The sequence below is a fragment of the Tamandua tetradactyla genome, chromosome 13, assembly GCF_023851605.1.
Source record: "Tamandua tetradactyla isolate mTamTet1 chromosome 13, mTamTet1.pri, whole genome shotgun sequence".
NCBI classification, from domain to species: Eukaryota; Metazoa; Chordata; class Mammalia; order Pilosa; family Myrmecophagidae; genus Tamandua; species Tamandua tetradactyla.
The window spans coordinates 53,093,803-53,118,573 of record NC_135339.1 but is presented as its reverse complement, the minus strand read 5'-3'; the positions used below and the strand labels follow the sequence as shown (position 1 = coordinate 53,118,573).

The 24,771-nt window shown below is 37.9% G+C and overlaps 1 protein-coding gene across 15 annotated transcripts in view; it reads right to left on the bottom strand.

Annotated features, from left to right (window-relative positions):
• Positions 1–24,771, bottom strand: part of CPEB3 (cytoplasmic polyadenylation element binding protein 3) — a 304,384-nt gene that overhangs the window by 72,404 nt on the left and 207,209 nt on the right. For 13 of the 15 annotated variants that reach the window (XM_077125436.1, XM_077125434.1, XM_077125439.1 and 10 more), the window contains 2 exons: positions 17,887–18,001; positions 1,736–1,917 (listed from right to left, as the gene is read on the bottom strand). In XM_077125436.1, the coding sequence (XP_076981551.1) occupies positions 1,736–1,917; positions 17,887–18,001 (297 nt within the window). Of the gene's footprint in view, positions 1–1,735; positions 1,918–16,956; positions 17,198–17,237; positions 17,806–17,886; positions 18,002–24,771 lie in introns of those variants that run through there. The other 2 variants (XM_077125449.1, XM_077125448.1) reach the window with 2 other exon arrangements.

Genomic DNA, 24,771 nt, shown 5'->3' with positions numbered 1-24,771 from the left:
TTCCATGTGGGTCTTCATTAGTTTACTTGAGTCCTTTAAAAGAGGAAACATTTTGGAGAGAGTTCAGAAACAATTGAGCTGACAAACTTCAGAGCACATCTGACACAGATACCAACATTTGGAGAACAGAGAAATGGACATTTGGAGATGCTTGGAGCCCAGCAGATGTCACCATGAGATGTCAAGCAAGCTAGAACCTGGAGAGAGCTAAGGGGAGCCAACTGATGAAGGCCAGCCCTGGAGAAGCAAAGCGAGGACCCCCCCAGGAAGAGAGGCTAAAGGCAACAGAGCCCAGGAGCAAGGGACCAGCAGATGCCAGCACAAAGCTTCCCAGCTGACAGTGTTCTGTACCACTGACCTTCCTTGAACTAAGGTATTTTTACCTGGATGCCTTAATTTGAACATTTTTATAGGTTTAGAACTATAAACTTGTAACTTATTAAATTCCCATTTTTAAAAGCCGTCCCAGTTCTGGTATATCACATTTCAGCAAGTTGCAAGCCTACATACACAGGATGCTATGGATGCTTAAACACCAGGAATAGAGTTGAATCTTTATCATCCCTCTGATATTCCAATTCAAAAAGTGTTTCGAAATTATGAAAAGAGACCTTTTATTCATTTTAATTGAAAAAAAACCCACCACATTATTATCACTTTCTTTTAAGATGTCCAGCAAATAGAATATTTGTTCTCAGCATAGGCTTTTATTTAATCATATATATGTTCTAGTGAAAATTTAATATCACTGAATGTGAAATATCCATCACCAATGAAACTTTCAGCTCCTAAGAAACGTAAGTCTGCTCACAAAATTAGTAACAGCCAACTCCAGAGATTATAGATGAAATTCTACAACAGGACATACTTACTACTTTATTTCAGCCCAGTGAATACTCCAAGAACATTCTTTCCTGGAAACATACATAGCCACTGTATAACTGCATGAGCAGGTGTTTAAAAACTTGTACTATTCCCCTACTTGCTCTTTTATCTATTAATGTGGGTCTCAGACCACAATTTCTACCATCTTCCATTTCTACAAGCTTCCAAATAGTAGCAGGACTGAGAGTTAAGGGATTTAAACCAATATTTGTTTGTGAAACCAAATGAACACACCAATTCCATCTTCTGTTCTCATTTTAGATCAGGGTAGCACACACTCAGATATACCTATCAGCAAAGTGGTAGGTAATATATTTACATAGATATAGGGTGTAAGCAGCAGAATTACAGGGATTTGGTAAGGGAATTGGTGGAGGGTGGGGTGGCAGCAGCTATTTGGCTTTAATGATTCCAGCTATGTGTGATTTTGCAATTGTAAGAGAAACTGTTAGTTCAAAATTTTATGAATATCCCCAAATATCTAAATGTTAGTTCAAATTAGTTGCTTGTTTTTAGAATACTATGTGGGTCAAACCAGACACCAGCTTTCAGCCTTTATTAATGCGCTGTTGGTATGATCTTCTGAATAGCTCTGGTTTAGTATGCTAAATTCTGCAGGGTTATTTTCATAAGTGTAACATCACCCTGGGGAAGAGTGTGGAAGAAGGTTCATTAACATCATAAATACCAAGGATGCTCTCTTTTTCAGGGATTCTAGATGGACTTACATACTAATGCCAGACAAGGAAAAGCTGTCCACCTGTGATCAAAAGATGCTTTAGTCCCTAGGGGCTCAAAGAACAAACCTCATTTCTTTCCCATAACACTACTATCCAGAGCAGTTGCTTACCCGTTTGTCAATGTCATTGTGTTGAAGTTGCACGAAGCGAGCGCTGATGGCTGCAATGTAACTCTGCTGATTGGAGAATGCCACGCGGCCAGCACCTTTGGGATACTTCAGTTCCGGGTCTGTATCAATGCCAGCATAGCAGACACCACCATACAAACGGTCCATGATCATTGCCAGTTCAACTGCAAGGAAATAAACACAACTATGTACAAATGTTTAGAAGGTACTCTTGCCCAGGAGATGGAGGAATTATTTAAGGATCATGCAGTGTAATTAAGAAAAGGAAAACCTAGATTAAATATCATCACGAGTGGCCACACTAGTCTTACAAGATAAGCAGAGGTGCTCCTCACAGGATATTTGAAAATGAAATGAAATAAAACATGAAGAACTTACACACACACACACACACACACACACACACACACACACACACACACAAGCAAATTTACATAACCAAAACTTCAGCAACAACACTAAGGAATGATTTATTAGTAATCCTCCTGTTTTAATCTCTAACCACTTAAGTCCACTGGACTGGGCCGTGGGTGAGGCAAACCATTTCACAATGCCCCAGCAAGTTAAGGAAAAACAGCTCTAGTTATTGATTTCTAAGACTGAAAGCAATTATTAAAGTCACACTGCCGTATATTAGGACAAAACTACATAATAATTAACTCTTTGTTTTAGTCAGAAGTAGTACGTTTACATCCTTAAAGTAAATCTTTACAATTTAAGCAATAATATTTTTAAGATTACATTCTATCCCAGCTGATAAATCTCCATGCTAACCTCTGGCTCTGAATTCTAAATAATAGTAATGACAACAGCAGTAATTAACATTCATCAAGCACTTTTTAAAAAACTTTTTTATTGTATAATATAACATATATACAAACCAAAGAAAGAAAAAAGCAATCATTTTCAAAGCACTCTTCAACAAGTAGTTACAGGACAGATCCCAGAGTGCATCACGGGCTACCACAGGATCCTCTCAGATTTTTCCTTCTAGCTGCTCCAAAACATAGGCGGCTAGAAGGAATAAGTATTTTTTATCACCACAATCGACTTTTTTTGTGTGTGAAAAATAACATATTCAAAAAAGCAATAAATTTCAAAGCACAGCACAATTAGCTGTAGAACAGATTTCAGAGTTTGATATGGGTTACAATTGCACAATTTTAAGTTTTAGCTGGTCTAATGATACTGGAGACTAAAAGAAATATCAATTTAATGATTCAGCAATCATATTTGTTTGCTAAACCTTACCTTCTCTATGTAACTCCATCATCAGCTTTGATCTTTCAATCCCACTCTTTAGGGGTATCTGGGTTATGGCCATTCTAACTTCTTCATGTTCAAAGAGGCTGACAATAATATGGGGTAGGGAGATGTAACTAGCTGATGTTCTGGAGAGGCTGGGACCTCTAGGTTTCAGGACCTATCTGGCCCAGAAACCCATCTGGAGGTTGTACGTTTCTGGAAAGTTACCCTAGTGCCCGGAACCTTTGTAAAATCTTATATATTGTCCAAAGTGTTCTTTAGGATTGGCTGGAATGGTTTTTGGCTGGGATTTGGCAGTTATGACAGGTAGCAATAAAACACATAAAATGACCTTCAGAGTAGCCTCTTGACTCTATTTGAACTCTCTTAACCACTGACACCTTATAAGTTACACTTCTTTTCCCCCTTTTGGTAAGGATGGCATTGTGGATCCCACAGTGCCAGGGCCACACTCATCCCTGAAAGTCATCTCCCATGCCACCAGGAAGACTCTCAGCCCTGGATGTCATGTCCTATGTAGGGGAAAGGGTAATGATTTCACTTACAGAGTTGGAGTTAGAGAGAGTGAGGCCACATCTGGGCAACAAAAGAGGTCTTCCACAGCCCTCCCCCCTATGTGGGACATGACATCTGTTCTAGTTTGCTAGCTGCCAGTATGCAATATACCAGAACCAGAACGGCTTTTAAAAGGGGGAATTTAATAAATTGCTAGTTTACAGTTCCAAGACCAAGAAAATGTCCTAATTAAAGCAAGTCTACAGAAAGGTCTCATCAAAGGCATCCAGGAAAAGATACCTTGGTTCAAGAAGGCCGATGAAGTTCAGGGTCGGTCTCTCTCTCTCTCTCTCTCTCTCTCTCTCTCTCTCTCTCTCTCTCGTGAGAAGGCACATGGCGAACATAGTCAGGGTTTCTCTCTTGGCTGGAAAGGCACATGGCAAACATGGCATCATCTGTTAGCTTTCTCTCCTGGCTTCCTGTTTCATGAAGCTCCTGGGGAGGCATTTTCCTTCTTCATCTCTAAAGGATGCTGGCTGGTGGACTCTGCTTTGTGGTGCTACAGCATTCTCTGCTCTCTCTGAATCTCTCATTCTTCAAAATGTTTCCTCTTCTATAGGACTTCAGAAACTAATCAAGATCCATTCAAATGGGTGGAGACACATCTCCCCTAATCCAGTTTAACAACCACTCTTGATTGGGATACATCTCCAGAGAGATGATCTAATTACAGAATCAAACATACAGTATTGAATAGGGATTATTCTACCATTACGAAATGGGATTCTGATTAAAACATGGCTTTTCTAGAGTTCATACATCCTTTCAAACCAGCACATTCCACCCTCTGAACCCTAATAAAGACATGTTTTCCCCATGTATTTCCCAAAATATATTCATTTCATAACAATATCAGAGAACCTTAAGCTGTTTCAGTAACATTACAAATATAATACAAGGTTAGAAACAGTACAAACTCCTATCAAAGTTAGTTACAGGCATGGTCTGTTCTAAGGCAAGGTTATTTTCTGGCTTTGGACCTATAAAAACATGACAAACAGTCTCACCACCCTCCCCCTCGCTGCGTGGGACATGACTCCCAGGGGTGTGGACCTCCCTGGCAACATGGGACAGAGATCCTGGAATGGGCTGAGACTCAGCATCAAGGGACTGAGAAAAACCCTAGAATGAGCTGAGAATTAACATCAAGGGATTGAGAGGACCTTCTTGACCAAAAGGGGGAAGAGTGAAATGAGACTAAATGTCAATGGCTGAGAGATTCCAAACAGAGTCAAAGGTTATCCTGGAGGTTATTCTTATGCATTAAGTAGATATCACCTTGTTGTTCAAGATATAGTGGAGAGGCTGGAGGGAACTGCCTGAAAATGTAGAGCTGTGTTCCAGTAGCCATGTTTCTTGATGATGACTGAACAATGATATAGCTTTCACAATGTAACTCAGTGAATGTGAAAACCTTGTGTCTGATGCTCCTTGTATCTACCATAGCAACAGAAGAGTAGAACATATGGAATAAAAATAAATAATAGGGGGAACAAATACTAAAATAAATTTAGTTTGAAATGCTAATGGTAAATGCAAGCGAGGGGTAAGGGGTATGGTATGTATAATCTTTTTTTTCTCTGTTATCGTTTTGTTTTTATTTCTGTTGTCTTTTTATTTCTTTTTTCTAAATTGATGCAAATGTTCTAAGAAATGATGAATATGCAACTATGTGATGATATTAAGAATTACTGATTGTATATGTAGAATGGAATGATTTCTAAATGTTTTGTTAGTTTTTTTAATTAATAAAAAAAGAATTACTGATTATATATGTAGAATGGAATGATATCTTAATGTTTTGTTTGTTGTTAATTTTTTTAATTAATAAAAAAATTAAAAAAAAAACTCAAAACAAGTTATTTGCTGCCAACATACAAAGGAGGAACAGTCATGGGATACTTATACACATTTCCATAGGGAGAAAGGAACACAGGGGTCACTGGACCCATACAGTTTCGAAAACCTGCAGGACAAAGTCCATTAGATTTCAAAGTCTGAGAGTCATTTATCTTTGGGGCTTCTGAAAGCGACAGTCCCGCCCTTCCCAAGGGCCTGTGCAGTGGCCCACCTCTCTCCGAATGCAACCTTGGGGGACATTGGGGAGACCTTTGTCTTGGCTCCACTCTCTCCAAGCACTGGGGCCGCACCCGGGCTGTTTGCTTTCTCCAGGGCACATGCTCAATCCCTCCATGTGGTGGCAGCCAAGCTCTCTCCAAACCCCAAGGAATGTGCTTCACCCTCTCCAAGGCCTGAGTTAGCATGACTCTTCCACTGCAACAAGGTGGAAGGCCCATCCTCTGCCTTTGGGGCAAACTCACCCTCTCCATGGGCTTGGGTGGGTCCGCTCTCATGGCCTGAGGCTTCTTGACTTCAGACCTCAGCCTCCATGGTTTTGCCTCTGAAGTTATTTTTCCTTCAATGTGTCCCTTCTCTGAGCCCCCCAGTCCAGACTGGCAGAAGCTCTGTTTATACATGTCCCACAGCACTCTCTTTGGCTTTCTATGCAGTAGCCTTGGATCATGCCCATCAGGCATAAGGAGTTTCCACAAATCCTTCCTGGATAACTCCGTGTCCAATCCTGGCTTTCTCTGAAATGGCTGGCTGGTTCCACATTTGGCCAAGACCTCAAATGGGGCACTATTCTCTGGGGTCTCCCTTCCTGGAAGTCCAGAATTTTCCAAGACATCAATTTCTGGTTTCTTTGTACTCAAGAGTTCAGTTTTCAGCTTATCTGTCTCCTGTCACATTTCACTATAAGCTGTGAGAAGAAACCAGGCTGCATTTACCACATTTAATTTGGAGATCTCTTCTGCTAAATATCCAAGTTCATGGCTTTTAAAATCTGATTCCAGCCAAAGCCACTAGTCAATTTTGCCAGATTATCTGCCATTTTAAAACAAGGCTCGTTTTCCTTCCAGTCTGCAATAACACATGCCTCGTTTCAGTCTAGAGCTTCATCACAGGTATCTCTAGAGTCCACATTTCTACCAACAGTCTTTTCAAAGCATTATAGGCCTTCTCTATCAGGCTTCTCATAACACCTCCAGATTCGTCCCTTTACCCACTTAAAAAGCCATTCCAAGATGTTTGGTTGTTTGCAAACAGCAGCAACAGCACCCCACTCCCAGTACCAAAATCTGTTCTAGTTTGCTAGCTGCTGGAATGCAACATACCAGAAACAGAATGGCTTTTAAAAGGGGGAATTTAATAAGTTGCTAGTTTACAGTTCTAAGACCAAGAAAATGTCCTAATTAAAGCAAGTCTATAGAAAGGTCTCATCAAAGGCATCCAAGAAAAGATACCTTGGTTCAAGAAGGCCGATGAAGTTCAGGGTCTCTCTCTCTCTCTCTCTCTCTCTCTCTCTCTCATGAGAAGGCACATGGCGAACATAGTCAGGGTTTCTCTCTCGGCTGGAAAGGCACATGGCAAACATGGCATCATCTGTTAGCTTTCTCTCCTGGCTTCCTGTTTCATGAAGCTCCCGGGGAGGCGTCTTCCTTCTTCATCTCTAAAGGACGCTGGCTGGTGGACTCTGCTTTGTGGTGCTACAGCATTCTCTGCTCTCTCTGAATCTCTCATTCTCCAAAGTGTTTCCTCTATAGGACTTCAGAAACTAATCAAGATCCATTCAAATGGGTGGAGACACATCTCCCCTAATCCAGTTTAATAACCACTCTTGATTGGGATACATTTCCAGAGAGATGATCTAATTACAGAATCAAACATACAGTATTGAATAGGGATTATTCTACCATTACGAAATGGGATTTTGATTAAAACATGGCTTTTCTAGGGTTCATACATCCTTTCAAACCAGCACAACATCCAAGGGTGAAAGTCTCCCTGGGGACGTGGGAAAGGATTCCCACGGATGAATCCAGACCTGGTACTGTAGGATCAACAATTATATTCTAACAAAATGGGGGAAAATAAGTGTAATTAATCAAGTACCAGTGGCAGAGAGAGTTCAAATAGAGTCAAGAGGCTACTCTGGAGGTTGCTCTTAGGCAAGCTTCACGTAGACCTCGCTACCTTTCATAAACCTGCCAACCCCCAACCACGACCACTCCAGCCAATCCTAAAAAACACCTAGGGAAATTTATAAGATTCCACAAGGGTTCCAGGCACTAGAGTAACTTGCCAGAAACCTACAACCTCTAGATGCATCCCCGGTCCAGATATGTCTTAAAACCTAGCCCAGCCTCTCCAAAACACCAGATAGTTCCATCTCCCTACCCCATATTAGTGACAGACCCTTCCAATATCAAAAATCTAGAATTGCCATAGCCCCAACAACCATAATGAGAGGTCTGGAAAGATCAAAGGTGATGGTGGAATTATACATAGAAGATAGGATTTAACAAATGAATATAAATGCTGAATCATTTTCTTTTACTCTCCGGTATTTTAGAGCAGCTGGAAGTAAAAACCTAAAATTGTGAAATTGCAACCCATGTCAAAGTCTGAAATATGTTCTACAACTAATTGTGGTGCTATGCTTAGAAATTTATAGCTTTTTTGTATTCATGTTATTGTTCACAAAAAAAGAAGGAAAAAAAAAAGCCGATTGTGATGCTAAAAAAGTATTTAAGCCTGCTAGCCTCCTATATTCTGGAGCAGCTAGAAGGAAAAATCTGAGAGGATCGTATGGTAGCCCACAACAAATTTCAGGATCCATCCTGTAACCACTTTTTGAAGAGTGCTTTGAAAACTATTGCTTTTTTATTTCTTTGCTTTATATATATATTATACTATACAATAAAAAAAGTTAAAGAAAAAAAAGATAGAGGTCTTACAGAAGTAACCCTTAGGTATACCTAGAGGTAGGCTAAGCTTTTCCACTACCAATAGAAGCTTCACGAGAGTAAGATTCAAAACCAAAGGCTTGGCTTATTGGTTTGGGTATTCCTAATGCTTGACACAGTATCAAGGGACTTCCTGATGGTAAAGTTAAATAGTTCCATATTTTTTCTCCCATCCCTCAAGGGACTTTGCCAATATTTTTTGATTATCTGCTTAATATATTCTAGGATGCATCCAGGATTACATTAAGCTATACAGGATTAAAGACCCTCATTCTTATTCTGGGCTCCTTATGTTTCAATCATTCAAATGAGCTATCCAGACAGGTTGAGTTAGATTATGTGCTACAGAAAATTTAGGTTCCAGACAAAAGAAACCCTACTTCCTTTGGTCTCAAAGAGTAGGTGTAGTTCTGAAATATAGCAATGTCTTCCTCACCACTGTGGTTTGAATTACCTTAATCCCAACTGGGTTAACCCTGATTGGCTTCATTTTTATCTCTATATACCAGATTATAGATATATAAAACAGCCTTTGACAATCCAGAAATAATAATTACCACTCCGGACTCTGCTGTAAGAGCTTACAATCTAGGCCCCAGTTTTCTTATAAGCATTTTCTAAAGAAGACAAAACAATACTTGTTCTTTTGTTTCTGGCTTATTTTGCCTCACCAAATGCCCCACAGGTTCATTCACATTGTTGCATGCTTCACGACTTCGTTCCTTTTTGTAGCAGAACAATATTCGATCATATGTATAGAACATCGCTCACCAATCAACTTTTCAGTCGGTGCATCCTTCAGACAACTGCATTCATCAGGCATCATGTATAATGCCCATAGTCCACAGTTCATCAAACTCTCAATTTCAGATAATTTCATTGTTCCCAAGAGAAAGATAACCAACAAGCACACCCTCACCAAACAGGAAATCTAAACATCCCCTTAACTCTTGTCCCTCCCCCCATTATTTACCCCTGTTGTTGCTATGGTACTAATGATGTTTTCCTATTAAACACAGCCCATAGCATGCAAAAGCAGTTTTCTCCCTGTACCCTGGACTTAAACATTCTTTGTACACGAATCATACCTTTGAGCTAGTTCTTGCAAGAACTTATTTATACTTCTAGTGTTAATCAATGGGACACATAGGTCTATACAACCCTTTTCAATCTTGTTCACCTTCAATATGGTAATATTATTTATAGACCCCTAGAGAACCACCTTCACTCCTATCTATTCCCTTACATTTAAATTCAACCTCATTAGCTAACCATTCACCTATCTATCGAGCACTTTTAATGTGCCAGGAGGCACTAAGCTGTTACATAAATAACAAAAACATACTCATCCTATACCCTGCTATAAATGCAGAGGTTGTGGATCTTGCCACATGTCTTCTAAATATGCCTTTCTATTAGTATATTTTACAAAGTACCTATAAAGAAGGCTTTTAAAGACTGGACCATTCCAAAAGTCTGATATTCTAAAATTAACCCCATCATAAAGGTACGATGGAGAGACATGTAGCATTTACTTACCTGTGTCCCAAATTGCATGACGGGTATTGTTTACTTGACATAGACAGCACCTCTTCCAGTTATGACCATTAGGCCACTCACATAGTATAAGTCCAAAAGACTCAGCCCTGTACCTGGGGAGTGACTCAAGAAGCTGAATCTCTTAAACATCTATGTATGGTATTTGGAAAGGAGAAGACAGGAAAGATGGATGATGGCCTTGGCCACAATCAGTGTCCAAAGAACACCGCACAGTAGAACCCCACAGCTATCAGTATGTGAGGAGAAAGGAAGCAGAAAAACCTGGTGGGATAAGTGAAGAGATTTATAGTAGATACCAGGGCTAAATGGCTGAGTGGTTTAAGAACCCCACCATATTTCTAAAAACAGAAGAAAAGTATACTGGTTTCTGTAATACAAAGCTGCTGTGTTACAGAGGCAGTAAGAAAAGCTATTTTGCCCTGACATAAAGGCTGTCATTATACTTATTCAAAATTTCTTTACATATCAGTGTATGTTTTTAATAGGAAGAATGACCTGCAACCAACAGGTAATTTTCAGAGGGTGAGAAAATATGCTAGCAATAATTGAGCCCAAAAATAAGTGCTATTAAAGCATAGAAAGTCATCCCAATTATTCCATTATGATCAGAAGTACTGAGCTATAACGGCCAAGGGGACATAGCGGATTCGAGCACAGAGTAGACCCTGACTATAGTCTAGGAGCAGGATCCAGGAATAACATTCATCCAAGTAATACAACAAGAATCATATATGTACCCAAAATATATCAGAGTTCAGTGGTTTCCTTACACTTCATGCCAACAACCTCAGAGAACGTCCTCAAGAGCTAGTGTTATTCCAGCCACAGGATTCAGAAACTGAAGGTAGAAATAATTATGTGCAACCATTAATGACTTTTTCTTAATGCTTGAATGGACTTAGTTATATAAGTAACCTCAGGGCCCTAGAAATCAAATACCAATTTACCAAAGATCTGGCTTCCTCTGGAATAGAATAAGAGAGCAAACACTCCCTGGGCAGGTGAGTGGCCAGGAGAAGAATGCTGGCAAGACAATGAACTGGCACTTATATTCGATCTTAGGAAAGGCTCAAGAAAATGTCCGATTTAGAAAGAAGGTACATCATTAATAAGCTTGTAGTTAGGCTCCCTAAGGAGGAGGGTTATTGTAACCATGCGTTTTTTTTCTAACCCTGTAATGGTCTTCAGAGGAATCTAAGGGACCCTAGGATGCCAAAGAAGGCTACTTCAATATGAACAGACATTCCACTACTTAGTGATACAGCTGCTGGAAAATCATCTTCACTAGATCACGGCTGATGTTGTTGCAAGTTAGGTACTTTTGGTAGGAAGCAGAAACCCTCACCCACTTATGCTTTTATGGAAACTAATTATAAATCATTTCCACTTATGAGATTATATATAGTTATTTTCTTGGCCACCCAAAAATTTTCAGACATTTAAGCAAATGAAACATCACTCAAGCAAAAGGCAATTTGCTAAGGAGCTAGAAGAAAGCAAAGTGCTAAAAGAAACAGTTTTGGGGGACAAGTATGAAAGTCTTTTACTCCCCTAATTTGTTTTTAACTACCAAAATTCTAATATTGTGATCAACACTGAAGAAAGGTATATAATGGTCTAACAACTGCTTTGGTGCTTTTACTCAGACTTAGTAAATCCTCACTAAACACTTCTTGCAGGCTAACCCATGTTAGGCTCAAACACCAGAGGGATGTGCTTTATAAGCACAGAATTCTAATTATTGAAAAAGTAACCACTTGGTAAGAATAGCATATAAAAAAAGACTAATTTAATTCATCTCCTTCTGCATAGGTAACTAACAAAAACACAAAGCAACCTTCCTCAAGTTCTATACATTTTCAATCAAAGAATTTTTTTTTATATAGAAGATACAAATTCATCTACAAATACCAAACACTCACTTTATTACCTATAAAGACCAGATTTGAAAGGATTCTTTTGAGTAAGTAACATCAGTTAATATAGGAAAATTTCAAACAAGTTTCCTCCTTCTGATGAGTTGAGAGCAGAGTAGAAAAGAGGGCTACCATGCTGACTACTTGGGGTGAGGAAAAAAAAATAGAAGAAAAGCAGTAAGAATTTGGCAGATTCATCTGGATTCATTTTTTGTTTGTTTGTTAAGTTTTCATTTTTTATTTTCTCTATCTGGATTCTATTTTATCTTGTGGTCTCAACCCTGCTCATGAAATCTGAGCCTGGATCAATGATGTGCCTTATCCTGAAAATGTAGTAAAATCACCCACTAAGGCTATGACAGTGAATCCTCGTACTAAACCATCCTCTGTAAAGGGCAGGGATAGAGTGACTACCAGGAATGTGTTCTTAGCATTTAATATGGGGAAGATGAGATCATGGGGCAGTGCGTATAGGTGAAGGAATCTGTACTTCATACAGATGGAGATGACAGTAGGCATAGACAGAGTCTTTGAGGATGTCAGGAGTCTCCAAACTCACCTTTTATTTTTTCTTCCTATTCAGACAGTGTTTCACAGAAATTGGCAGGTCTGGTAGCTACATTCAAGGGTATGCTGAGCTTTGGATAAGATGTTCTATGCATCAGAGACAATTTAAGTAGTCTTATAAACAAATGTTCCATAATAATAGCAACATTTACTATGAGTCTAACCCACACGCTGGCTCTTGTTACAAGCTTCACTGTGCTAAAGCCTGGAGAGGGAAAGAAGAGTACGGCAGCAATGTGTAGTATAAGTCAATTCTATTAATTCCTCTGTGTTGCAGTGACTACGCCTCTGAAGTTGAATCTAAATCCCAACTACAGTTTCTCAGATTTGATCCTAATCCTCTAGAGATCAGAAATGGAACTTAGCCCACCAGAGAGGAAATCATGATGACTCTCCCACCCTGCCCCACCCAGGGTCCTGTTCCTATCATTTAATTAGATTTCAAAGGCAGCCCTAAAGCACTATCTAAATCTGAGACACTGTGAGAACCAAATAGGGTGAAGCAGGGAGGATGATTCTGGAGGGAAATATCAATACATTCATTTTTCCAGATTCAAAATTATAAATCAAGAAGTCACATTTCTACTATTTGGAAATAAGCAAAAATGAAGACAAAGCAGATGAGAAAGGGGCAAAGGGCACTTCAGGATAAAAAAGAGGTATAGATTTCTGAAAGAAAAGAAGACTGAACTTGCAGGTAGAATCCCTAGGTTTACCACCATTGCTGAATTGGTTCGCAAAGGTGGTTCACAAACCCCAAAATGGAAGAAATGTGCTTATAAGCTTCCACTCTGCATTAGATGTTGGGAAGTTAAGACTATTTTCAAATCAATGATATGAATAACCAACTGACAGACAAAGTATTAAATCAGATTAAATCTTGATTAAATCAGATTGGTACAAAGTTGACTGTTACTGAGACAACATCTCAGATCTCAGCTTGATAAAGTGGCTTCCTTTTGTGCAGAGTGCAAGAACTTAGGAGATCTGAGATTGAATCTTGGCTTTTTTATTTATTGTGGCCTTGGACCAATCAGTCCCTTGTAACTCTGCTTCCTTATTTTTAAAATGAAAATTTCACCACTTACAACTTCACAGGGTTATCATGACAATTAAACATGCATAGGAGTGCTGAGCACATTGCTGAGGACAGAGTGGTGATCAAATGTTCAAGTTTCATCCAAGGATCGTTTTTTCTTCTATTGATTAATCTTATCTTAACCTTCACTTGGCTGGTTTCTGATCCATAAGAATCAATTCATACCACTCTTAATTTGGCTTTAGGTTAATGTTTCTCAACCTGCCACTGATACAGCAGACACTTACATCAGCTGTGGGTGAGGATTTGCTCTTTTGGAGGGAGAACACAAACTCATACTAACATGAGAAAATCTTTAGCTCTAGAGAGCAATGCAGTTAAACAAGTCAGTATGCTAACTCTGGAGTTATCCAGGACAATTCCAGTACTTTGGGGCCTTGTTGAAAGAAAAGGTTTTACTGCTGAGGAACTTGAGATGATTTCTACCTGTTACCACTTTACCAAACAGAAAAAGGATATGGTTAGAATGCTCCTATTCCTTAAATCCCAAGCAGGACAATATAGAAGCTTGAAACAAATGCTCTCAAAAAAAGGAAAAATTCAGGATGTACGTAACTAGATGTATGCCTGATATCACTGAATATTTACCTCAGTAGGCCCCACACACATACACACACATACACAGAAGAGCCATTCTCACAAGAGTCAGAGGTGCAAAAAAAGGCAGAGGAGGAAATTTCAGGATCCATCATAGAATAGCAGTAGAGAAGAAAAAGAAAGGAAAGAGTTGTTAGAGCAATAGTTAGGAAAGATAGGAGACCCAAAGTTGAATGAGCAAGTAGTAGGTTAGGGAACTCAGATAAGCAGTCCCTCAAGATTGATATGTTCTGCAAGGCCTGGTCTGAATAAAGTATTAGAAGTCATAAAGTGAAAGAACAGCTCATATGCCCCTAATCAGAGAGAAAAATTGAGCGGTTTTCAAGTCTTATCAAAGTTGGGAGTGGATGGGTCCAAAGTTTGGTCACTGGGGCAATCCCCAAGTCAGAAGTCTAAGCTAAGAAGTTTGGGTGAGAGAAATACTTATTTATAAACTGGGGGAGAGTATAGGGACCAGATGGTTCATTTGCCATTTTTTCCTAGGGGGTCTCCTCTAGGAAGTCTGGCACTTATTTCCAGTCAAGTGAATAGGTGTGCATTCTGAAGACATCCTAATGCTACAGAGTTATATTATAACAGGGCTATTTTTTTAGTTGAGATTCAAGAAGATGTATCACTTACATTCCCTGAGTGAAGAGGGGCAACATGCTATTGTACTACCATATGATAGAAGGTGGAGAACTAGGAAAGACTGCCTATTTTGCTAAACTCATGCTGAAGAATACGTAAATTCAGCCACATAGTGGCATGGAAAGTTTTGTCTTCTCTAGCATAGGGGTGGGGTGGAGGGTGGGGTGAGGCGGGGAGTGGATAGAAAACAAACCTGAGAAATATGATGTGTATACTTGGCCCAGTGTCCATAACACAATGGATATTCCATAAGTGCTTATTGTTCAAGTTAACTGTACTGTATTCAATTTAAGGTAGTCTGGCAAAGTCAAAATGGATTCCTTTAAAAATAGTCTTTTATTCCAAGGCACACACCAGTCAACAAAGTTCAGTGTGTCTCAAAGAAACTCAATTCTATGCACATGGATAAAAGCTGTGGATGTTAACTTTTTATCCAGATTACATGGTCTCCAACCTGGAAGTCTTGGGATAGACCTTAAAAGTCTAAAACACTTATGTAGATTATTTAGCCCCTTCAAAACTAGCTATACTTTTAGGAGGTACTGGTAGAAGGGGACCATTTCCATTAGGTCAAATAATTTTAGATTACTATTCATATAACACAAAAACAAAACAATTTTACAACAAAAAAAATTTAGTTAAAATAAGAAAAATTCATGGCTCAACGGCAGAATTCTCACCTGCCATGCCAGAGACCCAGGTTCAATTCCTGGTGCCTGCCCATGTAAAAAAAAAAAAAAGAGAAGAGAAATTCAAAACTTAAAAAAGATATACAATCTAGCTAGGGAACACAAAATGCCATTTGGGACTAGAAAACTAAATACAATTTCTTATTAATCTTAGAACTGGCAGCACCTTGCCAACAGAATGACAATGTAATATAGCCTCTTGGGGTTTTATTTTGTGGAGTCAGTATGATTACAGAACAAGTATGAGAAATGGATCTTCACAGGATTTATAGAAGGAAAAGGATACACAGATGCTTACATACTCTTCCAAATCATTAAAACAGGAAGAATTAATGGATGAATAATATAAGGAAAATTTAGTTTATAAACTTTCTTTTTGGGGGTGGTGGTGCATGGTCCGGGAATCGAACCTGGGTCTCTGGCATGGAAGGTGGGCAGACTAACCACTAAACTACCTGTGCACCCTTAGTGTAAAAACTTTTACATCCATGACTTAAAAACAGACATGAGGTTAAAGCCAGTTCTGTTATTTTATGACTGTGGTACTTTTTCTTTTAGAATGTTTTCTTCAGATTCACATTTAGGAAAAAGGGAAGGGGACTAGAATATTAAAAGTAATTTGTGCTTGTAGTTAGTTGCAGAAAAGTATCATCATAAAAGTTCCTTTGGGTTGTGGCCTAGAGGGCCTGCAGATTTGTTTCCCTTAAAAAGTGTTCTTCAAAATCACAAAATAAGTTCAAGTGTATGCTTACACCTGTGTTGAAACAGGAACATAAGTTTACCAAATACAAAGATAAGGAAAAGATAACTTGCCCAAATGTTTACGTTCATGAAAGCTAGCAATAGATGTCCGTTTACAGAATACACTTGTAGTTAAAAAAATATCAAGGGATTTTTCTTTCTCTCCACTCCTACACGTAATACCAGTTTTTCAAAGTTAGCAATCTTCCTCGATGCTCCTGCTTTCTTTTTTTTTTTTAAGCACAAACAATTTAGAAACAAAGGGTTGCATTTGTTCTCATTTCGTGGCACTGTTCATGTCTGAGTTACTTAATTCTCTGATAACAGGTAAAGGGGAAAGCATTTCTGCTGCTTTGCTTTCTTTCTTTCTTTCTTTTGGCACAGTTTCCTATTAGAATGAAAATATGATCCAAGAATATCTCACCTTCTGAAACTGTGAAATTATAAACTCCATAGTCATAATCCTCTCCAAAATGTAATTATAGAATATATCAATATATAGGTCTTCAAATTATCTTTTAGGTACAGATTACAGTTGGGATTTGAATGAATATGTAAGAAACATTGAGGAAGTTTCAGAATTAAGAAGCCATCAAAGTCACAGAGCCAAATAGTTGCAGGATACTTTATATAATTATATTTGCACAACTTTATTTTAATGATCTATGCTTTTTGTTTTTTTTTAAACAAATGAAGTAGAATGAAATCTACTTGCTTATAAATAAGAGATAATATAGTTTTACAACCACAGTGGCAACAGTAACCTTAATTTTTGTCTTACCTTTAAAAGGTAAACTTATTTTTAAAGTGCTTTAGGAAACTTTGTTCTTGCAAATAATTTTATTATATTCCATTGACAATAACACTGATCATTAGGATGCTGATCTACAAATTATTAGACTTGTCTTTGTATTTAAATATTGAAGTCATCAATTCAGTATCACTTCTAACTCCCCAGTCAAATTAAGATTCTGCCCAATCCCAGCAGGCACAATTGTTTCATCATTGGAAAGGAACTTAAAAAAAAGAAAGAAAAAGAAAAACAGGGACTTTTTAAAAACTCATAATAAAACACGAATATAAGATTCATTTCCCAAAGTATATAAGATATGTACTTTAAAGTGCAAAGTACATAAGAACTTGTCTTAAAAGTTCTCTTTGATTCCCAGTAGCACCATTTTCAGCAGTGGCTTGGTTCACCCTGAATGGGTGCACAGCTGTATTGGATAGATTTTTGACATATTTCTTCTTTTTGTTATACACAACAATGCTATTTGGTATAAGAATGCACACTGCCAAATGTATTATTATTATTTTTATTTTAGGGGAGTCAGGGGTGGTGCATGGTCTGGGAATTGGGCCCAGGTCTCCTGCACGGAAGACGAGCATTCTACCACTGAACCACCCATGCACCTTGTATTATTATTTTTAAAAATATGTTGTTTTATAGGGAAGCATTAAATAGAAATCATCCTTTCAACATAAGCAGTTTAATGGAATTCACTCTTGCACCATATGAAAACAGACCATCTGGGGAGAAAACATTTAATCCCAAAAATGTCAGCTCAGTGAAACTGACATGACAGCCTTCTGTTTTGGAGACTGTATATAGTTGACCAGAAACCTGGAAAATATTTATGACTAAATGAATTGGGGATTTTGATGTTGTTTGTTTTGTTGTTGTGGTGTTACTATTTCCACTCACCAGCTCGAAGGGGTCGTGGAACTCCCCCAACAAAGATAGTTTTTCTGGGGTCCAAAGGCTGAGAACCATCCATTACAAAGTCACTGTCACTTAGGTTCCATGGTCGAATTTGCACCTGAAAAAAAGTCGTTTACTTGGTCCTTACTTCATTTCCATCAACCCCAAATGAGAATAGATAACTGAAGATAAACCCACTGATTTGTGCATTTTACAATGTACACAACCCCAGCAAAAACCCAGTTAATGAGTAATATAATCTGCACTGAGTGCCTTTTAAAAGAACTGTTGGGGAAATCTACAAATAGGTACTATACTCAACACTCTAAACATATACCATGAAACCTTCAGAATCCATCTCTGGTTCTAAAAAAAGAAGTCTTTTAGAGACAGATTCTGTGTTTTGAATAAGATTCATTTCAACATGATAGGCTGTTTATAGACTGTCACAGTGCAACACTTAGCTTTTTGAAAAGTCTACTTAAAGTAAGAGAACAGTGACATTAGGAATATTTTCTAAAATTATCTATATGTCTGTCTGGCTTTTTAATTCCCATCAGCCCCCAAATTAAAACATTCATCTTTCAGGAATTTGACTTAATATAGATAAATTCATGCAATTAGCACAGAATTATCAAACAGAGATATCAAACACTGAAACACCGACAGTTACCTACTTTAAATTTATCTAATTTTCTTAAATGAGGCTGGTCAAGTAAAGGTAAGCCTAAAAATTGAAGTAAATTTTCAAAGAGTAGAGAAAATAAGCCCTTGACATATTTCTATCTATTTGGTAATAACCTTCCACTGAGACTCTGACTACTTGTACATAATTTGCATTGTTTAATCATGTAATACAAAATTAGGCATTTCATCAGAATCTCAACCTTAAAATATATTCCCTTCAATCCATATCTGAGTTGTCAAAAAATTGCTTAAAAACAACAACAAAAATCCCACATCAAAAAGCGAGTTTCAGCACTGGTTGAAAATGGATACCCAAACTAGTCATGCAGCTAGCCACATAATCTGGGAACAAGACCAGTCACAAATAGGCAGGTCTTGAGAAGGGTGCTTATCCTTACAGAACATGCCCACACCCTTGACTAAGATAGGAAACAGTGGAATGTCCATTTCCTTACTATCAACAAAATTCTTCGTTTTCCCTATTGATCAAATGTCAACACTTAATGCAAGGAAGCACATTAAGATTATTTCTTAAGTGCCTTGGCATATATTCAGGAGTATTTCCATTTGAAAGGTAGCATCTTTGCCAATCACACTTTCAAAATGCTTTGAATCAACTCTAAAAATGCGATTGCTCAGTTAGAAATAGTCTATAAATTCCTTGAAGATGGCTACAAAATTCACCCCCACCATACTTTTTGCCTTTTCTTATACTATTGCCTTCACCAGTTAGCCAGCAGCCATAAAACCTTCTTTTCATTGATAGCTCCTGAAAACGTGAACCTATTCACAATCCTCTTAATATTCAGGCATTTTGTTACACCTTTATTGGATAAAAAAAGAAAGCACATAGGAGCTATATCCAGTTCCTTCCTTGTAAAATTTGGTCTGCTTGATTAAATTATCTTTCCCTTAACATTTACCACAAAGGCAGGTTTACCAGTACCATGAAGCACCACATTAAAATGTCTTCAAGAGGGCACATTAATTATTAATTTAAGATATGATAATTTCCTTACACTGTAACAACAAGGATTCTAATGTCATCAATTAAAAAAAAAATAGGGGCCTACATTTTTCTATATAGAGCCCTCTCTTCTTCTAGTCTCATGCCTAATAAAGTAGTTAAGACAGCTTCAGGACGTGATAAGGTAATCCATAAAATTTGTGTTAATCGAGTTTGACTGTGGATCAATTTGTTTCACAAATGAAAACAATTCCTACATAGTATCCTTAGTGGTGTAATTTTATTTAATGAGAAGTATAGAAAATATGGCCTTCTAAAATAGCTCTAGATTACTGTCGTTCAAAAGAACTCTGCAGATCTCAAATGTTCCTGCTGAGAGTTTTCATTATTGCTCTCTCCTCTCCCAAGAACTGAGGTATCCCCATCCACCCCCACTCCGCCTCATCACATCACACAAAACCCATTCCTTTATCCTATTCTTAGCATTACAGATTAGGTAAAAATATAGGAATAGGGCTCAGGAGACAGTGCTGATTAACCCTATTCATAAAACCCACATTTCCCAGCTGCCACCAGAAAACAGCTGCAGAATGGGAAAATGTCAACAAACACCAACATCAGCACACTCCACATGCCAAGCAAAAATAATATTGTGGTATTGTTTGTACTGAGAAATTCAACTCACACTGTTTTCCTTCTGAGATGTAAGTACACTCGCATGCAAGTCATGTTCTCCATCTTAGGTTTATCCTCAGATTTCTGGGACTGATATCTATGTTCTAACTTTCTGAATTTACTCTTTTGGCATATTTTCTGGTATTTTTTTTTTATATCATATATCATACTTTATAAACTGACATCTTTATAGACTACATTTACTTGTGAAGGGGCACTGTAGCATCCTTTGTTAGGCAAACTCACCAGCCTTGTGGCCACATCCTTAAAGTAGGGCAGTCACAAAACCCATATGCCTGTGGGGCCAGACAGCATAAAAGGATGGAGTACCAGGATTACTGTTGGTAGGCAAGCAGTGACACACTGGATGGAGTAAGCCCACTCCTTCTAAAGGAAGCAGGCACTTCCCAGCTCCAGCAAACAGTTACCATTTGAAAATGCAAGGCCTATGTTGTCAGACTCTTAAATCTTTTGAGTCTAAAATATTGGAAACAGCTACGAATGTCTAAAATCATTGTTCCAGGAAATAAAAACTATCTACATGCCATATCTATCCTGGGGATCCAAATCTGTGATCTCTGTCTTGAAGAGTTTGGTTCACAACATGGTGCACAATGGAATGTTGTATTCCATAAGCACTTATGTGACTAAATTAAAAAATGGTTTTCCTTTTGATTTTTTTCTTTAAGTATGCATTTGTATGCTTTTGTAATAACATAAAACCTTCTTTTGGTTTAATTATCTGTCTTCTGATTAATCTGCTTAGTATAACTGCCCATCTCCAAAGGCAAAATCTTTTTAAGGATAAGGCAAAAGTCAAGCACAAAACTTGGTGGTACAAACATACCAAGTTCATGCCAATAGTGATTCTAACATCAGCCTTCATTATATCTAAAAGAACATAACATTAATAATGTCAACAGCTAGTACTGAAAGCACTAATTTTCCTTTTCAAGTTTTCCCCAAGTGTGTTCTGTGGAATTTAGGTTTCTAGAGGTGCTCGGCCAGGCAAGGAGTATTTGGGAAAAGCTATATACAACTTCTCTTTTTTGGAGTTTCATGGCACCCATTAGTGTTTATTAATTAAAGGTTCTAAGAAGTTCTGCATTAAAGAAATCTGTTCAATGTTATTTAGTGCAGCATTTCCAGAATTAATAAAACCTTTCCTTTCAAAACAACTATTAATATCCACAAATTGGATAAAACCATCCTATTATATCTTATTCTTAAAATGCATTAAAATCTGGCATATTAAGGTAATGAGTAATTGAATAGAATGTGACAGAAAGTTCACTCCCAACCCAGGCCCTTCACTTACTTTCTGCTATTGCTCTAAAAAGATAACATTCATTGAAATTAATTTTAAATGGTTAAGACTATAGTAAATTTAAATATTAGATAGCTGTTAAAGGAATTGCAAATTTTGTGACTAAATTGCACAAAAGACATGTTCCTAAACCATTCCGAAAAACCTATTTCACTATCAAGGAAGAAGAGAAAATAATTCTAGTTCTATATAAAAACTAAAGTTTCATCCTAGTTAAAACTTAAAGTAATTAATAGGAATAAGATTAGGAAAGTGCTGGAAAAGTAAATTAAGAAATGCAAAATGGATCATTTAAGCAGAACATTATAAGATAACATCACGTCCTAAAAAGAAAATGTTAAGAATCTACAGAAGCCTCCAAGTTAAAATTAAATATAAAAGGCATTTTTATGGTATCATTATTAATAGGATAAAAGAAAACACACAGCTTTAATAAGAACAGTTTTTAACACAAATCTTATAGCTTCAAGGTTTCTAAACATGACCAAGTCTTCCTAAATGTAATGTTTAGACAGTCATCATCCTATAAATAAATACTGCTATCTTGAGTTCATTTTTAATATCTCACCTTATATTTTATTTCTTTCTAGTCACCTCCTTAGGTTATAAACACCAATCACATAAACCTCCTATTAAATAGCGCCCTCTTTGTCATCTACTCATCTCAAAGCAGATCCAAAAAGCAACCAAACTGTTCAGGGTCAACAGTGCAACATGGTAATCAGCTCAATAAACTATCTGACCAAATACCCACTCCCTGCCATTTGTCCTCTTTTCCCATGAAGCATATGGCTCAGATCTCAGATATATATCCACATGCCCTCTTTCATTTCCTTTTTCTTTCCTCTTTTTATTACCCTTCAATCTCCTACTCAAGCTCTTTAGGAAGAAGTCCCTAATTTTCTCTCTCTGGCTTTCTAATTCTTTTCAGTTAATGCGGATTAGAAAAATAGAACAATTAGGACAGCTCTCCTCAGCAAGCAGTAACATCCGGGTTCTTCTGGTAGCCGGGATGAATCAGTCAAATCTAGGTCCCCTGATACACAGCTGCAACAGCTCAGTTGCATGGTAATAATGAACTCAGGCCCATCCCAGCTGTCAGCAATTCTATTTTAAGCAACACAGGCTTCATAAAATGACTGGAGTGCCCAGTATTGGAAATATAATAGCTTGTGAGGCATCTTTACTTCTCTCATGGTAGAAGAGGGTTGTTTTATTATTATTAACTACCAAAATTAACAGCCTTGACAGTAACAATCGTGGGACTCTTCAAACCACATTTACATCTGTGAATTTCAACCTAATTTTTACCACACAGCTCCCAAACAAACAGGTCAAACAATTTCCAGGACATTTGTTTAAATGTTACCTATTCTTCTCAAGTGCTGCTCTCCACCCACTGGAGAGAAGAAGATGTCCTCCCTGAATCTTCTGGGGGAAATGGCTAAAAGGAAACTAATAGCTGATCAGAAACTTCGACCTTAATGAGACTTCTGTAAGCTGGGCGCTCTGGGGCTTCTAATCAGAACTCCAGGGGGCCTCAAGGCAAAAAGCTGCAACATTCACACTCAGACTATTCCTCCCATTTCTTAGATGCACAGGCTCCAGAGAGACTCATCAAAATATGCAGGATTCCTCCTAGACAAGGAGCCAAAAGTAGCCCTGGGAAATTCTCTCATGCCCTCTCAGGATGCTCCAGATCCACTGTCAGGTTCAGGAAGCAGTCCAGGTACAAAAAGAAAATCCCTGCTATCTGCAACAAGCTGTATGGCCTGTCTGATGCAAGGAGACCACAGGCTAATAGCACTCTTTGCACCCTTTGGGACTTTCAGTTACCAATGACTAATTCAAAATAGCATTCCATATACTGTTTCATAAGGCCACCCGGTACAGAAATAGAACATGCATACACTATACCAGAAAATGCCTATGAACAACCATGAATGATATATGACTTAATAAAACTGTTCTCAGTAGAATGCTGATTAGTAACTGTATTTATAACCAGAAGACTAAAGTGGAGCAAAGACCTTTTCTCTAAAGCCTTTCTTGACATCCTCAGGAACATCTGACCATTTTGCCTTTTGAGTCCCCTACCCTTGAACTGTAAAATACTTTTATCATAGCACCTGTGATTCCTTAGTTCCCTTACCATCACATGTCTATTTTCCTCCATTGGACTCTTTATGTATATATATATATATGACTCTATATTGGACATATATTTGCATGAGTCTCAAGTGCCCAACCTAAGTGAATGCTCTGTTCAGGTTTGGTTAATAAACACAGTTTTTTCTGAGCAGTAGCCATCAGTGCCAGAAGAAGATGTCCAGCAGCAACCCTTCTAAAGCTTTCACATCACTCTCTTACTCCACAGAAAGTCACCTTTCAGAGACATGAGGATACAGTTGTGTTCATCAATGGGTGCTCCAGGGCTTGGGCTTAATCAACTGAAGTTTCTGATGCTGCCAGGTGACCCATTCAGTGATCAGAATTACCTAGTGCTCATCATCACTGTTGATGCTTTCACATCACTTAGAAAGTATTAGTATGATAGATGATTTCCTTTTGAAAGAAAGAACAAACTAGTACTTTTTGAGCATTTACACTGCCCCAGTCTGCTCGCCATTTTACACACATTGCTGCACTTAAACCTCACCACAACCATATGCTGTAAAAAGTATTTCCACCTTAGAGATAAGGAAACTAAGGCTCAGGAAAGTTATGTCATCTCAGGCCTGAAACCAAGGTTTATCTGACCTAAAGTCTACATGTACTCTTTCGACTACAACTATGTCATGTCCTTGCATGGATTCCTATCCTCCAAACTACTGGCCACCAGTCATGGCTTCTCAAAAGTATCATGGACAAGTCAAAATGCATTTTCACTAATGAATGATTAACTACTCTCTATTTTCCAACTTCATTCTGCCCATTTTCAATGCATTAAGAAATGACCAATAGACTTATTATTAGATTACTAACAAAACAAGCAGTTATAAAAGCTCAAGAAAATTATTTAATAATGAAATTAGCATTATATTCAGCTATTTTAACTTCTAGGTTCATAGCCTCAAGCAATCCTGCACCACAGCTAATTTTGACTAATTTCTATATAAATATAGATTTTTCAACTCCATGGTACTAAGACAAGGATGTTGTTATTAGTATATTGACTAGCAAAACTCTTGACAGGAAGGCATGCATAAAAGTTCAGGTCACTTAGAAGGCA